General features: G+C 45.5%; 1 protein-coding gene across 1 annotated transcript in view; it reads right to left on the reverse strand.

The window, feature by feature from the left end:
- sytl3 (synaptotagmin-like 3) overlaps positions 1 to 24,566 on the reverse strand; it is a 140,409-nt gene that overhangs the window by 20,307 nt on the left and 95,536 nt on the right. Inside the window, exons 3-5 of the mRNA XM_078230477.1 lie at positions 20,124 to 20,191; positions 8,281 to 8,332; positions 3,684 to 3,783 (exon numbers count right to left, since the gene is read on the reverse strand). Of these exons, the coding sequence (XP_078086603.1) occupies positions 3,684 to 3,783; positions 8,281 to 8,332; positions 20,124 to 20,191 (220 nt within the window). The remainder of the gene's footprint in view (positions 1 to 3,683; positions 3,784 to 8,280; positions 8,333 to 20,123; positions 20,192 to 24,566) is intronic.

The following is a 24,566-nucleotide window of genomic DNA, read 5'->3' on the forward strand; positions in this document are numbered from 1 at the left end:
CAATTCAGTATACCTGTTGTGGAGGGGTATGGCCACAGGGGAACCCTGCTCTGCCTGTCCTTTCACACTGCCATTTCCTCTCCTTACAGTAACCCAATTTCCTGTGCTCTGCTGCTTAGGTGTAACTATCTCCCTAAAGCTACTGTCTATATACTTCTCATTCTCCCGAATTAGATGGAGGTCATCAAGCTCCTTCTCCAGTTCCCTAACACGCTTTGCTAGCAGCTGCAGCTGAATGCATCTTTTGCAGGTGCTGTCGTCAGGGATACCGGAGGTCTCCCTGATCTCCCACATCCTGCAAGAGGAGCATTCCAACATCCTGCCTGGCATTTTTTTTTGCTCTGGGGAAATACAGGAATAAACTTTCTGAAAAAGAAAAAAAAACCTACCCTCGCCTCTGCCTGTTCTCGCCGAAGCCCGTTTTGAGCCAAAGCCCTTCAGCTCTCACTCTGCCCCCTGCTGCCCGCTAACGACGCTGCCCGCTCAAAGGTGCGGCCTACTTTTAAACCCTCCAAAACCTTCCCAGGCTGCTGCTGGGCCTACTTCGTGTTTTGAAAAAAAACCTCCGATTTAAATAAATATAATGCACAAACAAGCTCCCTTACCCTCAGCCTGCTTCTGTGGAACAATGAGTGTCTGCTTTAAATTGATAGGCTGAATTCAAAAACATTTAATTGCCTGATTCCTGTTACCAAGGCAACCCTGCTGCCTGGTGTTTGATACAAATGTTTCAGTCTGGGACTGTGTGCATACTTTCCATTTTAAACTCCAAGCACTGAAACTAAACACCAACTTTTAAAGGAACCATGCAATGTTTTTTTCCCTCTCGCATTTTTACACTCTACATTTTACCACATCAAATTCCAACTTCACAAACTCAACTTCGCAACAAACCAATTTCTTCCAAGCAGGAGCTGACAATATTAGCAACATGTCTCAATTCACCATCCACGGAAGGAGAGAGGGTTTCATCCTCTTCTCCCTGAGGAAGGATAACCAGGATGGGGGGGAAGTGGCTTCACCATGTTCGTGGGCTTCCAATGGTGTACGGTACCATCACCTGCTCAAATGTGCTCTGTGACCAGGCATATTAATTGGGAGCAATATCATAAACACAAGGGTTCCTACTACACTGTTAACATCCAGCTGCGTGAGAGCACACCAAGAATTTCATTTGGTGAATGTTCACTTTCCTGGAAGCTGCCATCATGCCTCTGCCCTTTGTCTACCACCTTCAAGCGCCAACAGACAGCTCAGAGGCAAGGTATTTGCTTGAGTCACTCAGGGGGGTTTAAACTCGTATGGCAGGGGGCTGGGAACAAGAGCAGTAGATCAGCAGGAGAAATAACTGAAGGAGAGCTACAGATTAAGGCCAGTAAGATTAAGAGGAAGAGCAGGCAGGGAGTAGTTGATGAACACAGCGGGAGTGATGGTCTACCCTATCCGACCCCTTCATTTTCTTATATGCCTCAATAAGATCACCCCTCAGTCTTCTAAACTCCAACGAGTACAAACCTAATCTGCTCAATCTCTCCTCATAATCTACACCCCTCATCTCCGGTATCAACCTGGTGAACCTTCTCTGCACTCCCTCCAAGGCCAATATATCCTTTTGCAAGTAAGGGGACCAAAACTGCACACAGTATTCCAGCTGCGGCCTCACCAATGCCTTGTACAGATGCAGCAAGACTTCTCTGCTTTTATATTCCATCCCCCTCGCGATAAATGCCAACATCCCATTTGCCTTCTTGATCACCTGTTGTACTTGCAGACTGAGTTTTTGCGATTCATGCACAAGGACCCCCAGGTCCCTTTGCACAGTAGCATGTTGTAATTTTTTTCCATTTAAATAATAATCCAATTTGCTATTATTTCTTCCAAAGTGAATAACCTCGCATTTGCCAACGTTATACTCCATCTGCCAGATCCTCGCCCACTCACTCAGCCTATTCAAATCTCTCTGCAGACCTTCCGCTTCCTCCACACAATTCACTTTCCCACTTATCTTCGTGTCGTCAGCAAACTTTGTTATCCTACACTCAGTCCCCTCCTCCAGATCATCTATGTAAATAGTAAACAGTTGAGGCACCAGTACCGATCCCTGCGGCACGCCACTAGTCACCATCTGCCAACCAGAAAAGCACCCATTTATTCCAACTCTCTGCTTCCTGTTGGATAGCCAATCCCCAATCCACGCTAACACCCTACCCCCAACTCCGTGTGCCCCAATCTTCTGCAGCAAACTTTTGTGAGGCACCTTATCGAATGCCTTTTGGAAATCCAACAACACCACATCCACCGGTCCCCCTCCGTCAACCGCACTAGTCACATAGAACATAGAACAGTACAGCACAGAACAGGCCCTTCGGCCCATGATGTTGTGCCGAGCTTTATCTGAAACCAAGATCAAGCTATCCCACTCCCTATCATCCTGGTGTACTCCATGTGCCTATCCAATAACCGCTTAAATGTTCCTAAAGTGTCTGACTCCACTATCACTGCAGGCAGTCCATTCCACACCCCAACCACTCTCTGCGTAAAGAACCTACCTCTGATATCCTTCCTGTATCTCCCACCACGAACCCTATAGTTATGCCCCCTTGTAATAGCTCCATCCACCTGAGGAAATAGTCTTTGAACGTTCACTCTATCTATCCCCTTCATCATTTTATAAACCTCTATTAAGTCTCCCCTCAGCCTCCTCCGCTCCAGAGAGAACAGCCCTAGCTCCCTCAACCTTTCCTCATAAGACCTACCCTCCAAACCAGGCAGCATCCTGGTAAATCTCCTCTGCACTCTTTCCAGCGCTTCCACATCCTTCTTATAGTGAGGTGACCAGAACTGCATACAATATTCCAAATGTGGTCTCACCAAGGTCCTGTACAGTTGCAGCATAACCCCACGGCTCTTAAACTCCAACCCCCTGTTAATAAAAGCTAACACACTATAGGCCTTCTTCACAGCTCTATCCACTTGAGTGGCAACCTTTAGAGATCTGTGGATATGGACCCCAAGATCTCTCTGTTCCTCCACAGTCTTCAGAACCCTACCTTTGACCCTGTAATCCACATTTAAATTTGTCCTACCAAAATGAATCACCTCACATTTCTCAGGGTTAAACTCCATTTGCCATTTTTCAGCCCAGCTTTGCATCCACATCTTCATAAAAATCCAGTAAGTTCATCAAACACGACTTTCCTCTCATGAATCCATGCTGCGTCTGCTTCATCGAACCATTTTTATCCAGATGGTCTGCTATTTCTTCTTTAATGATGGATTCCAGCATTTTCCCAACTACAGACGTTAAGCTAACCGGCCTGTATCTTCATAACTTAAGTTTCTCATTCTTGGAACCATTCTTGTTAACCTCTTCTGCATCTCTCCAATGAGTTCACATCCTTCCTATAGTATGGTGCCCAGAGCTGTACACAATATTCCAGCTGATGTCTAACTAGTGTTTTGTACAAGTTCAACATAATCTCCTTGCTCTTGTACTCAATACCCCTATTAATAAAGCACAAAATACCATTTGTTTTATTAACTGTTTTCTCCAGTTGTCCTGCCACCGTCAATGAACAATGCACATTTACACCCAGGTCCCTCTGCTCCTGCATCCCTTTAGGAATTTTACCCTTTATTTTATATTGACTCTCCATGTTCTTCCCACCAAAATGCATCTTCACATTGAACTTCATTGTCACTTCTGTCGACTCCACCAACTTGTCTATATCTTTTTGAAGTTTGACATTGGCGTCTTCACAGTTTACAGTACTTCCAAGTTTTCTGTCATCCATAAACTTTGAGATCATTAACATACATGTCAGGAAAAGCAAGGGTCTCAATACCAATCCCTCGAAAGCAGCACTACAAACCTTCATCCAGCCTGAAAGATATCCATTGACTATTACTCTCTGCTTCCTATTATTCAGCCATGTTGCTACTGTCCCTTTTATATAATTTAATACCTCAGCCATGTCCCCAGCCTCCATATGTAAATTCCCTTTTAGGATCCTAATCAGCCTTACTCTTCTCATACAGTAAATGGCAGAACCCTTAGCAGTATTGATAGGCAAAGGGATCTGGGTGTACAGGTACATAGGTCACTGAAAATGGCAATGCAGGTGGAGAAGGTAGTCAAGAAGGGATACGGCATGCTTGCTTCATCGGCCGGGGTATTGAGTTTTAAAATTGGCAAGTCATGTTGACGCTTATTGAGGCCGCACTTGGAATATAGTGTTCAATTCTGGTCGGCACACTACCAGAAGAATCTGGAGGCTTTGGAGAGGGTACAGAAAAGATTTACCAGGATGTTGCCTGGTATGGAGGGCATTAGCTATGAGGAGAGGTTGGAGAAACTTGGTTTGTTCTCACTGGAGCGACGGAGGTTGAGGGGACATAGAACATAGAACATAGAACAGGACAGCACAGAACAGGCCCTTCGGCCCACGATGTTGTGCCGAGCTTTATCTGAAACCAAGATCAAGCTATCCCACTCCCTATCATCCTGGTGTGCTCCATGTGCCTATCCAATAACCGCTTAAATGTTCCTAAAGTGTCTGACTCCACTATCACTGCAGGCAGTCCATTCCACACCCCAACCACTCTCTGCGTAAAGAACCTACCTCTGATATCCTTCCTATATCTCCCACCACGAACCCTATAGTTATGTCCCCTTGTAATAGCTCCATCCACCCGAGGAAATAGTCTTTGAACGTTCACTCTATCTATCCCCTTCATCATTTTATAAACCTCTATTAAGTCTCCCCTCAGCCTCCTCCGCTCAAGAGAGAACAGCCCTACCTCCTTCAACCTTTCCTCATAACACCTACCCTCCAAACCAGGCAGCATCCTGGTAAATCTCCTTTGCACTCTTTCCAGCACTTCCACATCCTTCTTATAGTGAGGTGACCAGAACTGCACACAATATTCCAAATGTGGTCTCACCAAGGTCCTGTACAGTTGCAGCATAACCCCACGGCTCTTAAACTCCAACCCCCTGTTAATAAAAGCTAACACACTATAGGCCTTCTTCACAGCTCTATCCACTTGAGTGGCAACCTTTAGAGGTCTGTGGATATGGACCCCAAGATCTCTCTGTTCCTCCACAGTCTTCAGAACCCTACCTTTGACCCTGTAATCCACATTTAAATTAGTCCTACCAAATTGAATCACCTCACATTTATCAGGGTTAAACTCCATTTGCCATTTTTCAGCCCAGCTTTGCATCCTATCTATGTCTCTTTGCAGCCTACAACAGCCCTCCACCTCATCCACTACTCCACCAATCTTGGTGTCATCAGCAAATTTACTGATCCACCCTTCAGCCCCCTCCTCTAAGTCATTAATAAAAATCACAAAGAGCAGAGGACCAAGCACTGATCCCTGTGGCACTCCGCTCGCAACCTGCCTCCAATCCGAAAATTTTCCATCCACCACCACCCTCTGTCTTCGATCAGACAGCCAGTTACTTATCCAATCGGCCAACTTTCCCTCTATCCCACACCTCCTCACTTTCATCATAAGCCGACCATGGGGGACCTTATCAAACGCCTTACTAAAATCCATGTATATGACATCAACTGCCCTATCTTCATCAAAAAAATTAGTTACCTCCTCAAAAAATTCTATCAAATTTGTGAGGCACGATTTGCCCTTCATGAATCCGTGCTGACTATCCCGGATTAATCCGCATCTTTCTAAATGGTCGTAAATCCCATCCCTCAGGACCTTTTCCATCAATTTACCAACCACCGAAGTAAGACTAACCGGTCTATAATTACCAGGGTCATTTCTATTCCCTTTCTTAAACAGAGGAACAACATTCGCCATTCTCCAGTCCACTGGCACCATCCCCGTGGACAGTGAGGACCCAAAGATCAAAGCCAAAGGCTCTGCAATCTCATCCCTTGCCTCCCAAAGAATCCTAGGATACATTTCACCAGGCCCAGGGGACTTATCGACCTTCAGTTTATTCAAAACTGCCAGGACATCCTCCCTCCAAACATCTATTTCCTCCAGCCTATTAGCCTGTAACACCTTCTCTTCCTCAAAAACATGGCCCCTCTCCTTGGTGAACACTGAAGAAAAGTATTCATTCATCACCTCGCCTATCTCTACTGACTCCATACACAAGTTCCCACTACTGTCCTTGACCGGCCCTAACCTCACCCTGGTCATTCTTTTATTCCTCACATAAGAGTAAAAAGCCTTGGGGTTTTCCTTGATCCGACCCGCCAAGGACTTCTCGTGTCCCCTCCTGGCTCTCCTAAGCCCCTTTTTCAGCTCATTCCTTGCTAACTTGTAACCCTCAATCGAGCCATCTGAACCTTGTTTCCTCATACCTACATAAGCTTCCCTCTTCCTTTTCACAAGACATTCCACCTCTTTCATGAACCATGGTTCCCTCACTCGGCCATTTCCTCCCTGCCTGACAGGGACATACCTATCAAGGACATCCAGTATTTGTTCCTTGAAAAAGTTCCACTTTTCATCAGTTCCTTTCTCTGACAGTTTCTGTTCCCAACTTATGCCCCCTAATTCTTGCCTAATCGCATCATAATTACCTCTCCCCCAATTGTAAACCTTGCCCTGCCGTACGGCCCTATCCCTCTCCATTGCAATAACAAAAGACACCGAATTGTGGTCACTGTCTCCAAAGTGCTCTCCCACAACCAAATCTAACACTTGGCCCGGTTCATTTCCCAGTACCAAATCCAATGTGGCCTCACCTCTTGTCGGCCTATCCACATATTGTGTCAGGAAACCCTCCTGCACACACTGCACAAAAACTGCCCCATCTGAACTATTTGACCTACAAAGGTTCCAATCAATATTTGGAAAGTTAAAGTCCCCCATGACAACTACCCTGTGACCCTCACACATATCCATAATCTGCTTAGCAATTTCTTCCTCCACATCTCTATTACTACTTGGGGGCCTATAGTAAACTCCTAACAACGTGACCGCTCCTTTCCTATTTCTAACCTCAGCCCATATTACCTCAGTGTGCAGATCCCCCTCGAAGTGCCTTTCCGCAGCCGTTAAACTCATAGAATCTCATAGAAACCCTACAGTGCAGAAGGAGGCCATTCGGCCCATCGAGTCTGCACCGACCACAATCCCACCCAGGCCCTACCCCCACATATTTACCCGCTAATCCCTCTAACCTACACATCTCAGGACTCTAAGGGGCAATTTTTAACCTGGCCAATCAACCTAACCCGCACATCTTTGGACTGTGGGAGGAAACCGGAGCACCCGGAGGAAACCCATGCAGACACGAGGAGAATGTGCAAACTCCACACAGACAGTGACCCGAGCCGGGAATCGAACCCGGGATCCTGGAGCTGTGAAGCAGCAGTGCTAACCACTGTGCTACCGTGCCGCCCATTATCTTTGATTAACAATGCCACTCCTCCACCTCTTTTACCAGCTTCCCTACACTTACTGAAACATCTATACCCCGGAACGTCCAACAACCATTCCTGTCCTTGTTCTACCCACGTCTCCGTAATGGCCACAACATCGTAGTCCCAAGTACCAATCCACGCCCCAAGTTCATCTACCTTGTTCCGGATGCTCCTTGCATTGAAGGAGACACATTTCAACCCACCTTCCTGTCTACCGGTAGCCACCCTTGACCCTGATACCTTCCCCAATACCTCACCACCCTCACTGACTTCTGGACTACAACTCCTTTTCCCACTCCCCTGACAAATTAGAGGAGACCTGAAAGAAGTCTACAAGATTATGAGAGGCATGGACAGAGTGGATAGTCAGAACCTTTTTCCCAGGGTGGAAGAGTCAATTACTCGGGGGCATAGGTTTAAGTTGCAAGGAGATGTACAAGGTAGATTCTTTACACAGAGAGTGGTGGGTGCCTGGAACTCGTTGCCAGGGGAGGTAGTGGAAGCGGATACCGTAGTGACTTTTAAGGGGCGTCTTGACAAGTACATGAATGAGATGGGAATAGAGGGATATGGTGCCCGGAAGCATAGGGGGTTTTAGTTCAGTCGGGCAGCATGGTCGGTGCAGGGTTGGAGGGCCGAAGGGCCTGTTCCTGTGCTGCAATTTTCTTTGTTCGTTGTTCCTTTTACAACCGTTTTACTATTTGCATACCAAAGACGACTTTGGGATTCCCCTTTATGTTGGCCAATATTCTTTTCTCAGAATCCCTTTCCTGTTCTCTAATGCTTCCCTCCTCTCTCAAACTTCTGAATTCTCACAGATATGTGGACAAGAAGTATTTAAATGTCATCTTTGTGGAATGCTTCACCTTACCTCAATATTCGAAAGGTCTGCAAGAGCTTCTCACTCATTGTTTCATGTTTACCTGCACCACAATAAAAATAAGAATAAAAAACAAATCAGTACATTTAAAGGGGTGGACTTCATTGAGAATAATTCAGTGATGAATGAACATCTGTCTCTTATTGATTTTCTCTGAGGGAATGCTGCACAGTTGGAGATGAGGCACTAAACCAAAGCCAATCTGCCTCCTCAGTCAGATGTAAAAGATCCTATGGCACCATTCCAAAGAAGAGCAAGTAAGTTATTCCTGGTGTTCTTACCAACATTTATTTCTCAAAGATAGATTATCTGGGAGTATCACATTGCTGTTTATGAGAAATTGCAGTGCACAAATTAGCTGCTATGTCTCTTACATTACAAAAATACTTCATTGGTTGAAAATTGTTTTGAGACGTCTGATGCTGATGAAAAGCATGTTATAAATGAGTGCCATGATGTGGAGATGCTGACGTTGGACTGGGGTAAACAGAGTAAGAAGTCTCACAACAACAGGTTACAGTCCAACAGGTTTATTTGGTAGCACAAGCCTCTAGCTTTTGGAGCACTGCTCCTTCGTCAGGTGAGTCACCAGATGAAGGCTAGCTGTAAGAGAACAGAGGGTGATGGTTGATGGGAAATATTCATCATGGAGTTCAGTTACTAGTGGTGTACCGCAAGGATCTGTTTTCGGGTCACTGCTGTTTGTCATTTTTATTTATGACCTGGATGAGGGCGTGGAAGGATGGATTAGTAAATTTACGGATGACACTAAAGTCGGTGGAGTTGTAGACAGTGCGGAGGGAAGTGGCAGGTTACAGAGGGACATAGATGAGCTGCAGAGCTGGGCTGAGAGGTGGCAAATGGAGTTTAATGCGGAAAAGTGTGAGGTGATTCACTTTGGAAGGAGTAACAGGAATACAGAGTACTGGGCTAATGGGAAGATACTTGGTAGTGTGGATGAAGAGGGATCTGGGTGTCCATGTGCATAGATCCCTGAAAGTTGGCACCCAGGTTGATAGGGTTGTTAAGAAGGCATACGGTGTGTTAGCTTTTATTGGTAGAGGGATTGAGTTTCGGAGCCAGGAGGTCATGCTGCAACTGTACAGAACTCTGGTGCGGCCACATTTGGAGTATTGCGTACAGTTCTGATCGCCGTATTATAGGAAAGATGTGGAAGTGTTGGAAAGGGTGCAGAGGAGATTTACCAGGATGTTGCCTGGTATGGTGGGAAAATCGTATGAGGAAAGACTGAGGGGCTTGAGGCTGTTTTCGTTAGAGAGAAGGTTAAGAGGTGACTTAATAGAGGCATACAAGATGATCAGAGGATTAGATAGGGTCGATAGTGAGAGCCTTTTTCCTCGGATGGTGATGAGGGGACATAGCTTTAAATTGAGGGGTGAGAGATATAGGACAGATGTTAGAGGTAGGTTCTTTACTCAGAGAGTAGTAAGGGCGTGGAATGCCCTGCCTGCAGCAGTAGTGGACTCGTCAACATTAAGAGCATTCAAATGGTTATTGGATAAACATATGGATGATATTGGAATAGTGTAGATTAGAGGGGCTTTAGATTGGTTCCACTGGTCGGCGCAACATCGAAGGCCGAAGGGCCTGTACTGTGCTGTAATGTTCTATGTTCTATTGTTTGCAGTTTTGGTCTCCTTTTCTGAGGAAGGATGTTCTTGCACTCAAGGGAGTGCAGCAAAGATTTACCAAGGTGATTCCGGGGATGGCGGGACTGATATACGAGGAGAGATTGACTAGGTTAGGATTGTTTTCGCTGGAGTTCAGCTGAATGAGGGGAGATCTCAGAGAGGTAGGAGACCATTTAGGACGGAGATGAGGAGACATTTCTTCACCCAGAGTGGTGAGCCTGTGGAATTCATTACCATAGGAAATAGTTATGCTAAAACATTGAATGTATTCAAGAGGCGGCTAGATATAGCACTTGGGGCGAATGGGATCAAAGGTTATAGGGAGAAAGAAGGATTAGGTTATTGGATGATCAGCCATGATTGTGGTGAACGGCGGAACAGGCTCAAAGGGCCAAATGGCCTCCACCTGCTTCTATCTCCTATGTTTCTATACAGCATGTTTGCCTTCATCAGCTGGGGCATTGGAAAAGTTGGCAAGTTATGTTAGAAAATAGAACAGTACAGCACAGTACAGGCCCTTCGGCCCTCGGTGTTGTGCCGAGCTTAGTCCGAAACCAAGATCAAGCTATCCCACTCCCTATCATTCTGGTATGCTCCATGTGCCTATCCAATAACCGCTTGAAAGTTCCTAAAGTGTCCGACTCCACTATCACAGCAGGCAGTCCATTCCACACCCCAACCACTCTCTGAGTAAAGAACCTACCTCGGACATCCCTCCTATTTCTCCCATAATGAACCTTATAGTTATGCCCCCTAGTAACAGCTACATCCACCCGAGGAAATAGTCTCTGAACATCCACTCTATCTATCCCCCTCATCATCTTATAAACCTCTATTAAGTCGCCTCTCATCCTCCTCCGCTCTAAAGAGAAAAGCCCTAGCTCCCTCAACCTTTCCTCATAAGACCTACCCTCCAAACCAGGCAGCATTCTGGCAACTCTCCTCTGCACTCTCTCCAATGCTTCCACATCCTTCTTATAGTGAGGTGACCAGAACTGCACACAATATTCTAAATGTAGTCTCACCAAGGTCCTGTACAGTTGCAGCATAACCCCACGGCTCTTAAACTCAAACCCCCTGTTAATAAACGCTAACACACTATAGGCCTTCTTCACGGCTCTATCCACTTGATTGGCAACCTTCAGAGATCTGTAGATATGAACCCCAAGATCTCTCTGTTCCTCCACATTCCTCAGAACCCTGCCGTTGACTCTGAATGCCGCATTTAAATTTGTCCTACCAAAATGAATCACCTCGCACTTATCAGGGTTAAACTCCATCTGCCATTTTTCGGTCCAGCTCTGCATCCTATCAATGTCTCTTTGCAGCCTACAACAGCCCTCCACCTCATCCACTACTCCACCAATCTTGGTGTCATCCGCAAATTTACTGACCCACCCTACAGTCCCCTCCTCCAAGTCATTGATAAAAATCACAAATAGCAGAGGACCCAGCACTGATCCCTTTGGTACACCACTGAGGGTAACTGATCTACAGTCTGAAAATTTTCCATCCACCACCACCCTCTGTCTTCTATGAGATAGCCAGTTACTTATCCAATCGGCCAAATTTCCCTCTATCCCACACCTCCTTACTTTCTTCATAAGCCAACCATGGGGAACCTTATCAAACGCCTTACTAAAATCCATGTATACGACATCAACTGCTCTACTTTCATCGACACACTTAGTTACCTCCTCAAACAATTCAATCAAATTTGTGAGGCAAGACTTCCCCTTCACGAATCCGTGTTGAGTATCCCGGATTAAGCTGCATCTTTCCAAATGGTCATAAATCCTATCCCTCAGGACCTTTTCCATTAACTTACCGACCACCGAAGTAAGACTAACCGGCCTATAATTGATAGGGTCATTCCTATTTCCTTTCTCCAACAGAGGAACAACATTCGCCACTCTCCAGTCCTCTGGCACCATCCCCGTGGACAGTGAGGACCCAAAGATCCCTTGCCTCCCAAAGAATCCTAGGATATATCCCATCTGGCCCAGGGGACTTATCGACCCTCAGGTTTTTCAAAATTGCTAATACATCTTCCCTCAGAACATCTACCTCCTCCAGCCTGTCACTCTGTATCACACTCTCATCCTCAAAAACATGGCCCCTCTCCTTGGTGAACACTGAAGAAAAGTATTCATTCATCACCTCTCCTATCTCTTCTGACTCCATGCACAAGTTCCCACTACTGTCCTTGACCGGACCTAACCTCACCCTGGTCATTCTTTTATTTCTCACATAAGAGTAAAAGGCCTTGGGGTTTTCCTTGATCCAACCCGCCAAGGACTTCTCATGCCCCTCCTAGCTCTCCTAAGCCCTTTTTTTAGCTCATTCCTTGCTACCTTGTAACCCTCAAGCGACCCAACTGAACCTTGTTTTCTCATCCTTACATACGCTTCCTTTTTCCTCTTGACAAGACATTCAACCTCTTTTGTGAACCATGGTTCCCTCACTCGGCCATTTCCTCCCTGCCTGACAGGGACATACCTATCAAGGACATGCAGTATTTGTTCCTTGAACAAGCTCCGCTTTTCATTTGTGCCTTTCCCTGACAGTTTCTGTTCCCATCTTATGCTCCCTAATTCTTGTCTGTACTCATTACAGCTGTATAAGGTAAGAGGTGGTAATTTTAGGGGAGATAGAAATTGCAGATCGGTGCAGCCTTGGTGGGCCAAAAGGCCTATTCCTGTCCTGTATTGTTCCTTGCTCTAAATAAGCCAGGCATCTTGGGAGTCCATGAACCGATGTAACAGATGGTTGTATGGGGTTACTGCATGTAGCCCCCTCCATCCCAGGTCCCTGATGTTAAGGCGGAGGACTCCTTTGTAGGGGGACCTTCACTGGGGACTCCGCCAAAGACGGCAAGAAGCATCCGGTCAACAGGTGAGGGCAAGGAAGTGAAAGGCACCCCATACAGGAAACCCCTCCATGCCAAAGGGCATGGAGGGCAATTCTGCGAGATGGTTCGGGTTGTGGGAAGGTTCAGGATTTGCATCCATGAAACCATAAGACATAGGAGCAGAATTAGGCCACTCGGCATCGAGTCTGCTCCGCCATTCAATCATGGCTGATATTTTTCTCATCCACATTCTCCTGCCTTTTCTCCATAACCCCTGATCCCCTTATTAATGAAGAACCACCTATCTATCTCTGTCTTAAAGATACTCAATGACCTTGGCCTCCACAGCCTTCTGCGGCAAGGAGTTCCACAGATTCACCACTCTCTGGCTGAAGAAATTCCTCCTCGTCTCTGTTTTAAAGGATCGTCCCTTTAGGCTGAGGTTGTGCCCTCTGGTTCTAGTTTTTCCTCCTCATGGAAACATCCTCTCCATGTCCACTCTATCCAGACCTCACAGTATCCTGTAAATTTCAATAAGATCCCCCCTCATCCTTCTAAACTCCAACGAGTACAGACCCAGAGACCTCAACCGTTCCTCATACGACAAGCTCTTCATTCCAGGGATCATTCTTGTGAACCTCCTCTGGACCCTTTCCAAGACCAGCACATTCTTCCTTCGATATGGGGCCCAAAATTGTGTGCAGTTCTGGTCACCTCATTATAAGAAGGATGTGGAAGCGCTGGAAAAAGTGCAGAGGAGATTTACCAGGATGCTGCCTGGTTTGGAGGGTAGGTCTTATGAGGAAAGGTTGAGGGAGCTAGGGCTCTTCTCTCTGGAGCGGAGGAGGCTGAGGGGAGACTTAATAGAGGTTGATAAAATGATGAAGGGGATAGATAGAGTGAACATTCAAAGACTATTTCCTCGGGTGGATGGAGCTATTACAAGGGGGCATAACTATAGGGTTCATGGTGGGAGATATAGGAAGGATATCAGAGGTAGGTTCTTTACGCAGAGAGTGGTTGGGATGTGGAATGGACTGCCTGCAGTGATAGTGGAGTCAGACACTTTAGGAACATTTAAGCGGTTATTGGATAGGCACATGGAGCACACCAGGATGATAGGGAGTGGGATAGCTTGATCTTGGTTTCAGATAAAGCTCGGCACAACATCGTGGGCCGAAGGGCCTGTTCTGTGCTGTACTGTTCTATGTTCTAAAACTGCTCACAATACTCCAAATGGGGTCTGACCAGAGCCTTACACAGCCTCAGAAGTACATCCCTGCTCTTGTATTCTAGCCCTCTCGACATGAATGTTACCATTGCATTTGCCTTTCTAACTGCCAACTGAACCTGCACGTTAATCTTAAGAGAATCTTGAACAAGTCCCTTTGTGCATCTGATTTCCTAAGCATTTTCCCATTTAGAAAATAGTCTATGCCCCCATTCCTCCTTCCAAAGTGCATAACCTCACACTTTTCCACATTGTAATCCATCTGCCACTGTTTTGCCTACTCTCCTAACCTGTCCAAGTCCTTCTACAGCCCCCCTGCTTCCTCAATACTACCTGTCCCTCTACATATCTTTGTATCATCTGTAAACTTCGCAACAGTGCCTTCAGTTCCTTCCTCCAAATTGTTAATGTATATTGTGAAAAGTTGTGGTCCCAGCACTGACCCCTGAGGTACACCACTGGCCACCGGCTGCCATCCTGAAAAAGACCCATTTATCCCCACTCTCTGCCTTCTGCCAGTCAGCCAATCCTCTATCCATGCCAGGATCTTACCCTCAACACCATGGGCACTTAGCCTATTTAACAGTCTCCTATGCGGCACCTTGTCAAAGGCATTCTGGAAATCTACATAAATCACGTCCACTGGTTCCCCTTTATCTAACTTCCTTGTTACTTCCTCAAAGAACTCCAACAGATTTGTCAGACCTGACCTCCCCTTGCTGACTCAGTCCTACTTTATCATGCACTTCCAAGTACTCTGCGATCTCATCTTTAATAATGGACTCCAAATGCTTGCCAATGACCGAAGTCAGGCGAACCGGCCTATAATTTCCCATCTGCTGCCTCCCTCCCTTCTTAAACAACAGTGTTACATTAGCTACTTTCCAGTCCTCTGGTACCCTCCCTGCCTCCAGTGATTCCTGAAAGATCACCACCAATGTCTCCACAATTTCCTCAGCTATCTCTTTTAGAACCCTGCGGTGTAGTCCATCCGGTCCAGATCATTTATCCACCTTCAGGCCTTTCAATTTCCCCAGAACCTTCTCCTTAGTGATGGCCACTACACTCACTTGTGCCCCCTTACTCTCCTGGAGCTCTGGTATCCACTGGTGTCTTCCACCGTGAAGACGGATGCAGAGTAACTATTCAGTTCATCCACCATTGCTTTGTTTCCTATTATTACTTCTCCAGCTTCATTTTCCAGTGTCCATTGGCTATTTTTGCTCTTTCTTACCTTTTATATATTGAAAAAAACTCTGTCTTCTTTTATATTCCCAGCTAACTTACACTGATATTTCATCTTCTCCCCCCTTATTGCTTTTTTAGTTGCCTCTGCTCACTTTTAAAGGCTTCCCAATCCTCTGGCATCCCACTAATCCTTGCCACTTTGTATGCTTTTCTTTTTACTTTTATGCCGTCCTTGACTTCCCTCGTCAGCCATGGATGCTCGTCCTCCCCTTAGCATGCTTCCTCCTCCTTGGAATGAATTTCTGTTGTGCCTCCCGAATAACTCTCAAAAACTCCTGCCATTGCTGTTTCACTGTCTTCTCTGCTAGGCTCCCTTTCCAATCAATTCTGGCTAGCTCCTCCCTCATGTCCTTGTAGTTACCTTTATTTAATTGTAATACTGTTACATCTGATTCCAGCTTCACCCAATGTGAAATTCCTTCAACTGGCTAATTAATAGCCACTTAAGGGCATTCTAACATCGCCAGTGAAATTTTACACTCCCTGTGCCTGTCCCTCCCCCCACTGCCGATCATTCCGTGTTGTTACCCCAATGTTCATCCCTGTCTGCAGAGTTCCCTCCCCCATCCCTGGCAATCACCACCACCCAGCTCCCCCCCCACCCCGAACCCATTTACAGAGTTCCCTACCCCTGCCGATCACCACCCATTCTGCAGAGTGCTCCTCCCTGGCCAATCACCACCCTTGCAGACCTCCCCCACCCATTGCCAATCACCCCCCTCATCTTCAGAGCTCCCCACCGCCGAGCACTAGCCCCCCCCCCCCCCCCACCATCTGCAGAGCTCCCCCTCACCGATCACCCCCATCTGCAGAGCTCACCGCCCCTTGCAGGCACTCTCAACCCCTCTGTGGAGCACCCCCCCGGTCCAACTGTCATTGCCCAACCCCCCTCAGGCCCCACTCCCTTGGCACTGCCCCAGCACAGATATGGTGCCCAATGGGCAGTGCTGGGATGCTGGTTGGGCACAGCCAGGATGCCGAGTGAGCACTGCCTGGCTGGCAATCCCCCCTAGGACCCTGTCCAGCCATGCCCTGGACCACCCAGGGGGCATCAGTGGCAACCGATCCCCTCGGCAAGGCCATCACATCTGGTCTCCCCTGGTGGAGACCAGCTGTGATTCTTGCCAGTGTGAAGCTCGACCAGCGAGTGGTAAGTGAGCCCAGACAATAGTGTCTGGGACTCACTCATGACATGTTTTTCACGTCATTGATATTTAAATCGGCTTTGCACCTTTTCTGGGTGTGAAGCCAATTTCGCTGGCAAAACAGATCCAGTAAGATAGGGTAAGGCGAAAATCCAAGCATGAACTGGATTTTTAGCCTCTCACTCAATCTTACTAGCTCACCACACCAATCGACCAGCACAGTGAGCCGGTAAAATCGTGTCAAGTGTCAGCCTCTGCCCAAGGTTGAACTGGAAAGCTAGAGCCATAGCATGCTAGTCAAGTCCTGCCCTATCTTTAATCGGTATTAATCTACAACTTAATAAAGATTTCCTGAGTTACCTTACCAAACTGTCTCCTGTTGCCTACATGGTTAAAGTTTCAAATGAGCAGGATTAGAGTTTAAGTTCAGATATTCCTAGAACTTACTGAGATATTAACGTCCATCACCAAGAGTGGCTCAGTAACACTACGACTGACCGAGCTGAAAAAAATCCTAGAGGATTTTTAGGATTTAGGAATTTTTAGGATTTTAGGAAAACCTAATCCTGCTGGATTAGGTTTTCTGCAGTTGTTGAGGGAGCCAACAAGAGGGAGAAACCTACCTGACCTCACCTCACCAATCTACCTGTTGCAGAAGCATGTGTCTATCACAGTATTGGTTGGAGTGACCAACACACAGTTCTTGTGGAAACAAAGTCCTGATTTCAAATTGAGGGTACCCTCCATCTTGTGTATGACACGACCATTGCATTAAACGGGATTTGAACAGATCTTGCAACTCCAACCTGGACATCCGTGAGGCACTGTGGGTTACCATCAGCAGCAGCAGAATTGTATACAACCATAATCTGAAACATCATGGTCCAGCATTTCCTCCAGTCTACATTTCCATCAAACTGGGGATCAACCCTTATTCAATGAACAGTGCAGGTGAGGATATGCCAAGGGCAGCACCAGCCATACCTAAAAATGAGGCATCAACCTGGTGAAACTACAACACAGGATTACTTGCATACCAAACAGCATAAGCAACATGCAATCGACAGAGCTAAGCAATCCCACAACGAACAAATCAGATCTAAGTTTTGCAGTCTTCCCACATGCAATTGTGAATGGTGGTGGACAATTAAACAACTAACTAGAGGAGGAGGCTCCACAAATATCCCTTTCTCCAATGACCAGGGAGCCCAGTGCACCATTACAAAAAACAAGGCTTTGGAACCACCTTCAGTCAGAAATGCCAAGTTGATGATCCATCTCGACCTCCTCCTGAATACCTTTGCCACTTTTCTGGCCATTTGACTTTCCATTGATATCTTCCTGCACTCAACAACTTTCTTCCTTACTATCAAACATATATTCAATTTTTGTATCATCTGCAAAATTTCTTCCACATGACTCCTACATTTAATTAGGAAAGCTAATTGAATGTTATCATATGTAGGTTAGAGGGATTAGAGGTAAATTAGGTTAGAGGTAGGTTAGAGGGATTAGTGGTAAATATGTGGGGGTAGGGCCTGGGTGGGATTGTGGTCGGTGCAGACTCGATGGGCCGAATGGCCTCCTTCTGCACTGTAGGGTTTCTATGATTCTATGATATGTGATAAACTTTGAAAGAAGTAATTGGACAAGGTAGTATTCAATGAACGGCATGACACTAGAAAGTTCTGTGGAACAAAGGGATCTCGGCGTGTTTTTCAAATAATCTCTGAAGGCAGAAGCATGTTAGTAGGGTGGCAAAAATCAGTCAAGGCATAGATTACAAAAGCATGGAAGTCATTTTGGAATTGTATAGAACTTTGGTAATGCCACAGCTGGAGCACTGTGTGCAGTTCTGGTCCCTACATTATAGGAAGGATGTGATTGCACTGGAAGGTGTGCAGAGAAGATTCACTAGGATGTTGCCTGGGATGGAACATTTTTGTTGAAGCAAAGAAAACTGAGTGATCAAGGTGTACAAGATTATGAGATACATGGTCAGAATGAATAAGGCACTGCTCCCCTTAGTTGAAGGGTCAATTACGAAGGGACATTGGTTCGAGGTGAGGGGAGGTGAGGCAAGGGTTTAAGGGAGATGTAAGGAGAAACATTTTTACCCAGAGGGTGGTGACAGTTTGCAACCACTGCTTGGGAGGGTGGTAGAGGCAAATTGGCTCACATCCTTTAAAAAGTATCCAGATGAGCACTTGGCAGGTCATAACATTCAGGACTATGGGCCAAGTGCTGGTAAATGGGATTAGGTGGGAGGTCAGGTGTTTCTTGCCTGTCAGTGCATATTCAATGGGGTGAAGGGCCTCTTCTGTGCTGTATGATCCTATGACTTGTTGTGAGGGGCATTGAATACAAAAGTAGGGAGTTAATGCTATAGTATACAGAGCATGAATGAGACCACATCTGGAGCACTGTATTGTGCACAGCTGGACATCTTATTTAATGAAGGATGTAAATACATTGCAAACAGTTGGGCGGCACGGTAGCACAGTGGTTAGCACTGCTGCTTCACAGCTCCAGGGACCTGGGTTCGATTCCCGGCTTGGGTCACTGTCTGTGTGGAGTTTGCACATTCTCCTCGTGTCTGCGTGGGTTTCCTCCGGCTGCTCCGGTTTCCTCCCACATTCCAAAGATGTGCGGGTTAGGTTGATTGGCCATGCTTAAATTGCCCCTTAGTGTCCTGAGATGCGAAGGTTAGAGGGATTAGTGGGTAAAATATGTGGGGATATGGGGGTAGGGCCTGGGTGGGATTGTGGTTGGTGCAGACTCGATGGGCCGAATGGCCTCTTTCTGTACTGTAGGGTTTCTATGATTGTAAGTTCACAGAAGGTTTGCCAGATTAATACCTGGATTGGGTGAGTTGCCTTACAAGGGAAGGTTGGACAGGCTAGGCTTGTATCTGCTGGAATTTAGAAGAGTAAGAAGCAACTTGATTGAAACATACAAGATCCTGAGGGTTCTTCACAGCGTGGATGTGGAGACGATGTTTCCTCTTTTGGGAGAATTTAGAACTAGGGTCATTGTTTAAAAATAAGGGGTTCCCATTGAAAATTAAGAGGCAATTCTTTTTCTCTCAGAGGGTCGTGAGTCATTGGAACTCTCCTCCTAAAAAGACGATGGAAGTAGTCTTGTTAATATTTGCCACTTTCCGTTAGATCCCAGCAACTTTTAACTTTCTGATAAGTCAGCTACCTTGTCAAAATCCAGATTGGAATGCATCAAATATGTTACACTCTCTGACTTCTTGTTGGTTAAGGTCTAGGGCCCTTCCCAGTTGAACTCTCATTATGGTGGGATGTTTGGTGACTGTAATTGCCACTGTCGTTCCACATCCCCAAATTCCATGACACAATGGAATGGGCTACTAACATATTCATACTCCCCACCACCGAACTGGAAAATGGCTACTGTAAAATGATGCTATGATTTTATGATTTGTTGTGAGGGACATTGAATACAGAAGTAAAGAGGTTTATGCTTCAGTTATACAGAGCACGAGTGAGATCATAGCTGGAGTATGTACTGTGTACAGTATTGGTCACCTTAGATATAACATCCTGGTGGTTATGGTGCTGGATTAGCAACCCAGGGGCTTAGATTCCCAACACAAATGGAAACTAAATTTAATAAATCTGTTGACATCTGAGCTAGCACAAGAAAGCAATGTGAACAATTAACAGCAGCATTCCAAATACCTTGCTCCTGGTGAAATTTCTTTGCTCTTTCTTCAATAAACCACTCTCCAGTTTTCACCTTCATCTGCCTGAAATACAGAATTAGCATATATGGTTTCAAAAGTTAAACTCCAGTTCTTCTGGAACACTTTACCTTGTGTTACACAGGGGGAGCTATTTTCCATTAAATTGACTATTCCATGAAATATAGTTCATAGAATCCCTACAGTGCAGGAGGCGGCCATTCGGCCCATTAAGCCTGCACCGACAACAATCCCACCCAGGCCCTATCCCCATAAGCCCATGTATTTATCCTAGCTAATCTCCCTGACACTAAGGGGCAATTTAGCATGGCCAATCCACCTAACCCACAGATCTTTGGACTGTGGGAGGAAACCGGAACACCCGGAAGAAACCCACGCAGACACGGAGAGAATGTGCAGTCAGTGACCCAAGCCAGGAATCGAACCTGGGTCTCTGGCGCTGTGAGGCAGCGGTGCTAATCACTGTGCCACCGTGCTGCCCAACTGTAAGGAAAATTTTGAGTGAAAATGAGATAAATAATATTCAGTTACTTTTTTTTTTGAAACAGTACTCAGTGGCTAGCACTCTCTCCTCAGAGTCAAAAGGTTCATGTCTCATTCCAGTGCCTTGAGCCATCTTACCTGACACTGTCTTTTGCCTGAGATATTAAAACACCACATGCTCTCCTGGGTGGGCATAAAAGATCCCACTGCACTATTTAAAAGAAAATGGGAGTTCCCTTGGTGCCTTAGTCAAAATTGAGCTCTTAAACATTATCACTAGACAAGTAATCAAGAGACCCAGTGCCATGTTCTGGTACCTGGTTTCAAATCCCACCACAGCAGGTGGTGGAATTTGACTTCAATAAAAAAAATCTGGAATTAAAATTCTAATGATGACCACAAAACCATTGTCAATTGTTGCAAAAACCCATCTGGTTCACTAATGTCCTTCAGGGAAGGAAATCTGCTGTTCTTACCTTGTCTGAACGACATGTGACTCTAGATCCACAGCAACGTGGTTGACTCTTAAATGACCTAACAGTTCAAATGCAATTTGGGATGGGAAATTAATGGAAGGGTGACATCCACACCCCACTAATTAATTAAAAACAAAGCACATCATTTGGTTCATATCATATTGGTGTTTGTAGTATCTTGCACCTATGACAACATTTCAAAATTACTTCATTGCTGCAGTGTTTTAGGGCACCCTGAGGTCATGAAAATAGTGAATGCAATTTCTTTCTTTTATTGTCACATTCCTTGCAGTGAAACTGACGAAAAAGTTTACAACTTCAGGCAATTGACAAGATATAACAGGCAGCGCTTCCAATAAGTCTGTAATGGGGCCTCAGCTTTCACTATATTAATCATAGAGTTATAGAGTGAAACAGCACAGAAACAGGCCCTTAGGCCCACCATGTCAAGGCTGAACATCAAATACCAATCTATACAAATCCCATTTACCAGCACTTGACCATTAGCCTACTATGCCTTGACAATTTAAGTGTTCTCCAGATGCTGCTTACATTGTGCAAGAATACCTGCCTCCATCACCCTCAAACAGCGTGTTCCATATTTCCAACACCCTGAGGGCAAAAAAGGTTTTTTGCCTCAGTTCCCCTCTAAACCATTTACCCCTAACCTTTAAGCAATGCCCTTTGGTCTTAGACACCTCTGCCATGGGCCAACGATTCATTTTTGTTGTGAAGTTAAGTTTGTGAAGTTGGAATTTGATGTTGATAAAGATCTAAAAAATTGTAAAAAAAATGCTAGAGGGGAAAAAAACATTGCGTGGTCCCTTTAAAAGCTGGGGTTTTGTTTCAGTGCTTGCAGGTTTAAAATGCAAAGTATACAGAGAATCCAAGCTGAAACATTTGTGTCAAAAAGTCAAGCAGGAACCTTGACAAGACAATCTGTCTTTTTTGAATTTTGCCCAATTTAAAGCAGGCACTCAGCTACCAGGAACCTATATCATTTGAATGCAATGGTGTTGAAAAAAAAAATCAGACCAACCCTATTGTAGGAAAATTGATAGGTCAGCACAGGTAGAAAAGAGTGTGCAAGGGGGGAAAACAAGGGATAGCAACTGCCAACTCTCAAGTTTTGAGAGGGAAAGAGAGCAAATGCCAGTTGCCAAGAAGTAAGACTTCTCAGCTCTCAACCCTGCCATCTTTATATATGCCTTTAAGAGAACGCACCAACTAACCAGCAAAAGGGACCAAATCAAAAAGAACTTACAGACAGAGAAATCAACCAAGAAATTCTAGAAGGTTCGGAAAGATACAAAACCTGGTTGTATTTTTTTTTGAGACTGACTAAATACTATTTTTTTTGGCTAAAAAAAGAGTATTGTATTTATTTGAACAGCATTCCTTTAGAATCTTATCTTATTCAGTATGTTACCTGTTTAGTTAAAGTTCCCTGTTAGTTAAATAAATAAATTAAGTGTTCATTTAAAGTGAGTGTCAGGTATTTCTGTTAGTTAACAAATTAACGTTACTAAAGGACAGTTTACACCTTCCCATACACTTTTAACAGATTATGAAGCTAGGTATTCCTCTTTGGGGTGTGGCCAAACGGGCCACCTAAAATGGTGGTTTGCAAGAGCACGCTAGCATAATTGAACAAGCCCGGAAACAGACAGGCTACAGCCTCAAAAGAAATTGGACAGAGAGAAACAGGCTGCAGCTGCAAGAGCTGGAATACACAGGATATAGACATCTCCAGGACAAAGGACACTTACTGGTCAAACTGGATTGTTTATCAGACATAGGGGCACCGTAACCCCTTATTTGGGAGGGAGGTATGTGACCTATGTGCCTCCAGCACCTACAGACATGGCCGTTGGGTACACACCCAGAGATCGGTATGGCAGCACCTGATTGGATCCTATCAATCAGAGTGATCAAGGCCTGATGGATTGATTGGCAATGGCCAAAAGGGTGCGAAAACCAACGACAGATGAATCTCTCTCTCTCTCTCACTCCCAACGAACGAACGACAACGGTGACCATCACCAGCAACGACCAGCACGAGGAGAGCCACCACAGCCAAGAAGGAAGGAAGACCAGAGCCAGAGTATCTGACCAGACCAACGGACCAGACTACAGGGAGGACTACAAAGACCAACACGCGGATAAAGGCCAATATCTGCCTGGGTACTTGCCAGTTACACAAAAGTTAAGTCAAGGTCTAGTATTAGACTTGAACTTTAGCATTCTGTAAGATAACTGTGAGATAAGGGTGGCACGGTAGCACAGTGGTTAGTACTGCTGCTTCACAGCTCCAGGGACCTGGGTTCGATTCCCGGCTTGGGTCACTGTCTGTGTGGAGTTTGCACATTCTCCTCGTGTCTGTTTGGGTTTCCTCCGGGTGCTCCGGTTTCCTCCCACAGTCCAAAGATGTGCGGGTTAGGTTGATTGGCTATGCTAAAATTGCCCTTAGTGTCCTGAGATGCATAGGTTAGAGGGATTAGTGGGTAAATATGTAGGGATATGGGGGGTAGGGCTTGGGTGGGATTGTGGTCAGTGCAGACTCGATGGGCTGAATGGCCTCTTTCTGTGCTGTAGGGTTTCTAAAGAAAACTTATTGTTGATTGGGTTGGTGATTAATAATTGTGTGTAAATAAATATGACTGCACTAGCAAGAAGTCTATTCACAATTCTTTGTCCACCATATAACGGTCAAAACAGATTGTGCGGCAGGTGCAGCAGGAACAGGGGGATTCGCGTTACTTCTCAAAAGGGGGTCAACCTCTGGGTGTAACAATTATGATCTACCCTATCTATGCCTCTCATTAATTTGTATACTTCTACCTGATCCCCCCTCAGCCTCCTCAGGGAAAACAAACCAAGCCTATTCAGTCTCTCTTCATAGGTTGTTACCACGTAACATCCTGGCGAATCTCCTCTGCACTCTCTCCAGTGCAATCATTCTTCCGACACTAAATGTGCGCAATATTCCATCCACGGTCTAACCAATGTTTTGTAAAGTTGTTCCAAGATGTCCCTCCTCCTATAATCTATGTCCCAGTTAATGAAGGCAAGCATTCCATATGCCTTCTTCACCAAACTATCTGTGCTGCCACCTTCAGAGACCTATGGACTTGTACATCAAGATCTCTTTATTCCTCAATATTCCCTGAGAACCGCAACCCTCCCCTTTGCCTCCTATTAACAAGCTAATTTTGGATCCAATTTGCCAACTTGCCTTGAATTCTATGGGCTCCAACCTTTTGGACTAGCCTTCCATGCAGGACCTTGTCAAAGGCCTTACTGTAGTAAGGGTGCTACCCTTATCAACATATTTAGTTACTTTTTCAAAAAACTCAAATAAATTAGTTAGACAGGATCTCCCACCAACAAATCCATGCTGACTATCCCTGATGAATCCTCCTTTTCCAACTGTTGATTAATCCGGTCCCTCAGAATTTTTT

This window comes from Mustelus asterias, chromosome 15 (assembly GCF_964213995.1).
Source record: "Mustelus asterias chromosome 15, sMusAst1.hap1.1, whole genome shotgun sequence".
Classification (NCBI taxonomy): domain Eukaryota; kingdom Metazoa; phylum Chordata; class Chondrichthyes; order Carcharhiniformes; family Triakidae; genus Mustelus; species Mustelus asterias.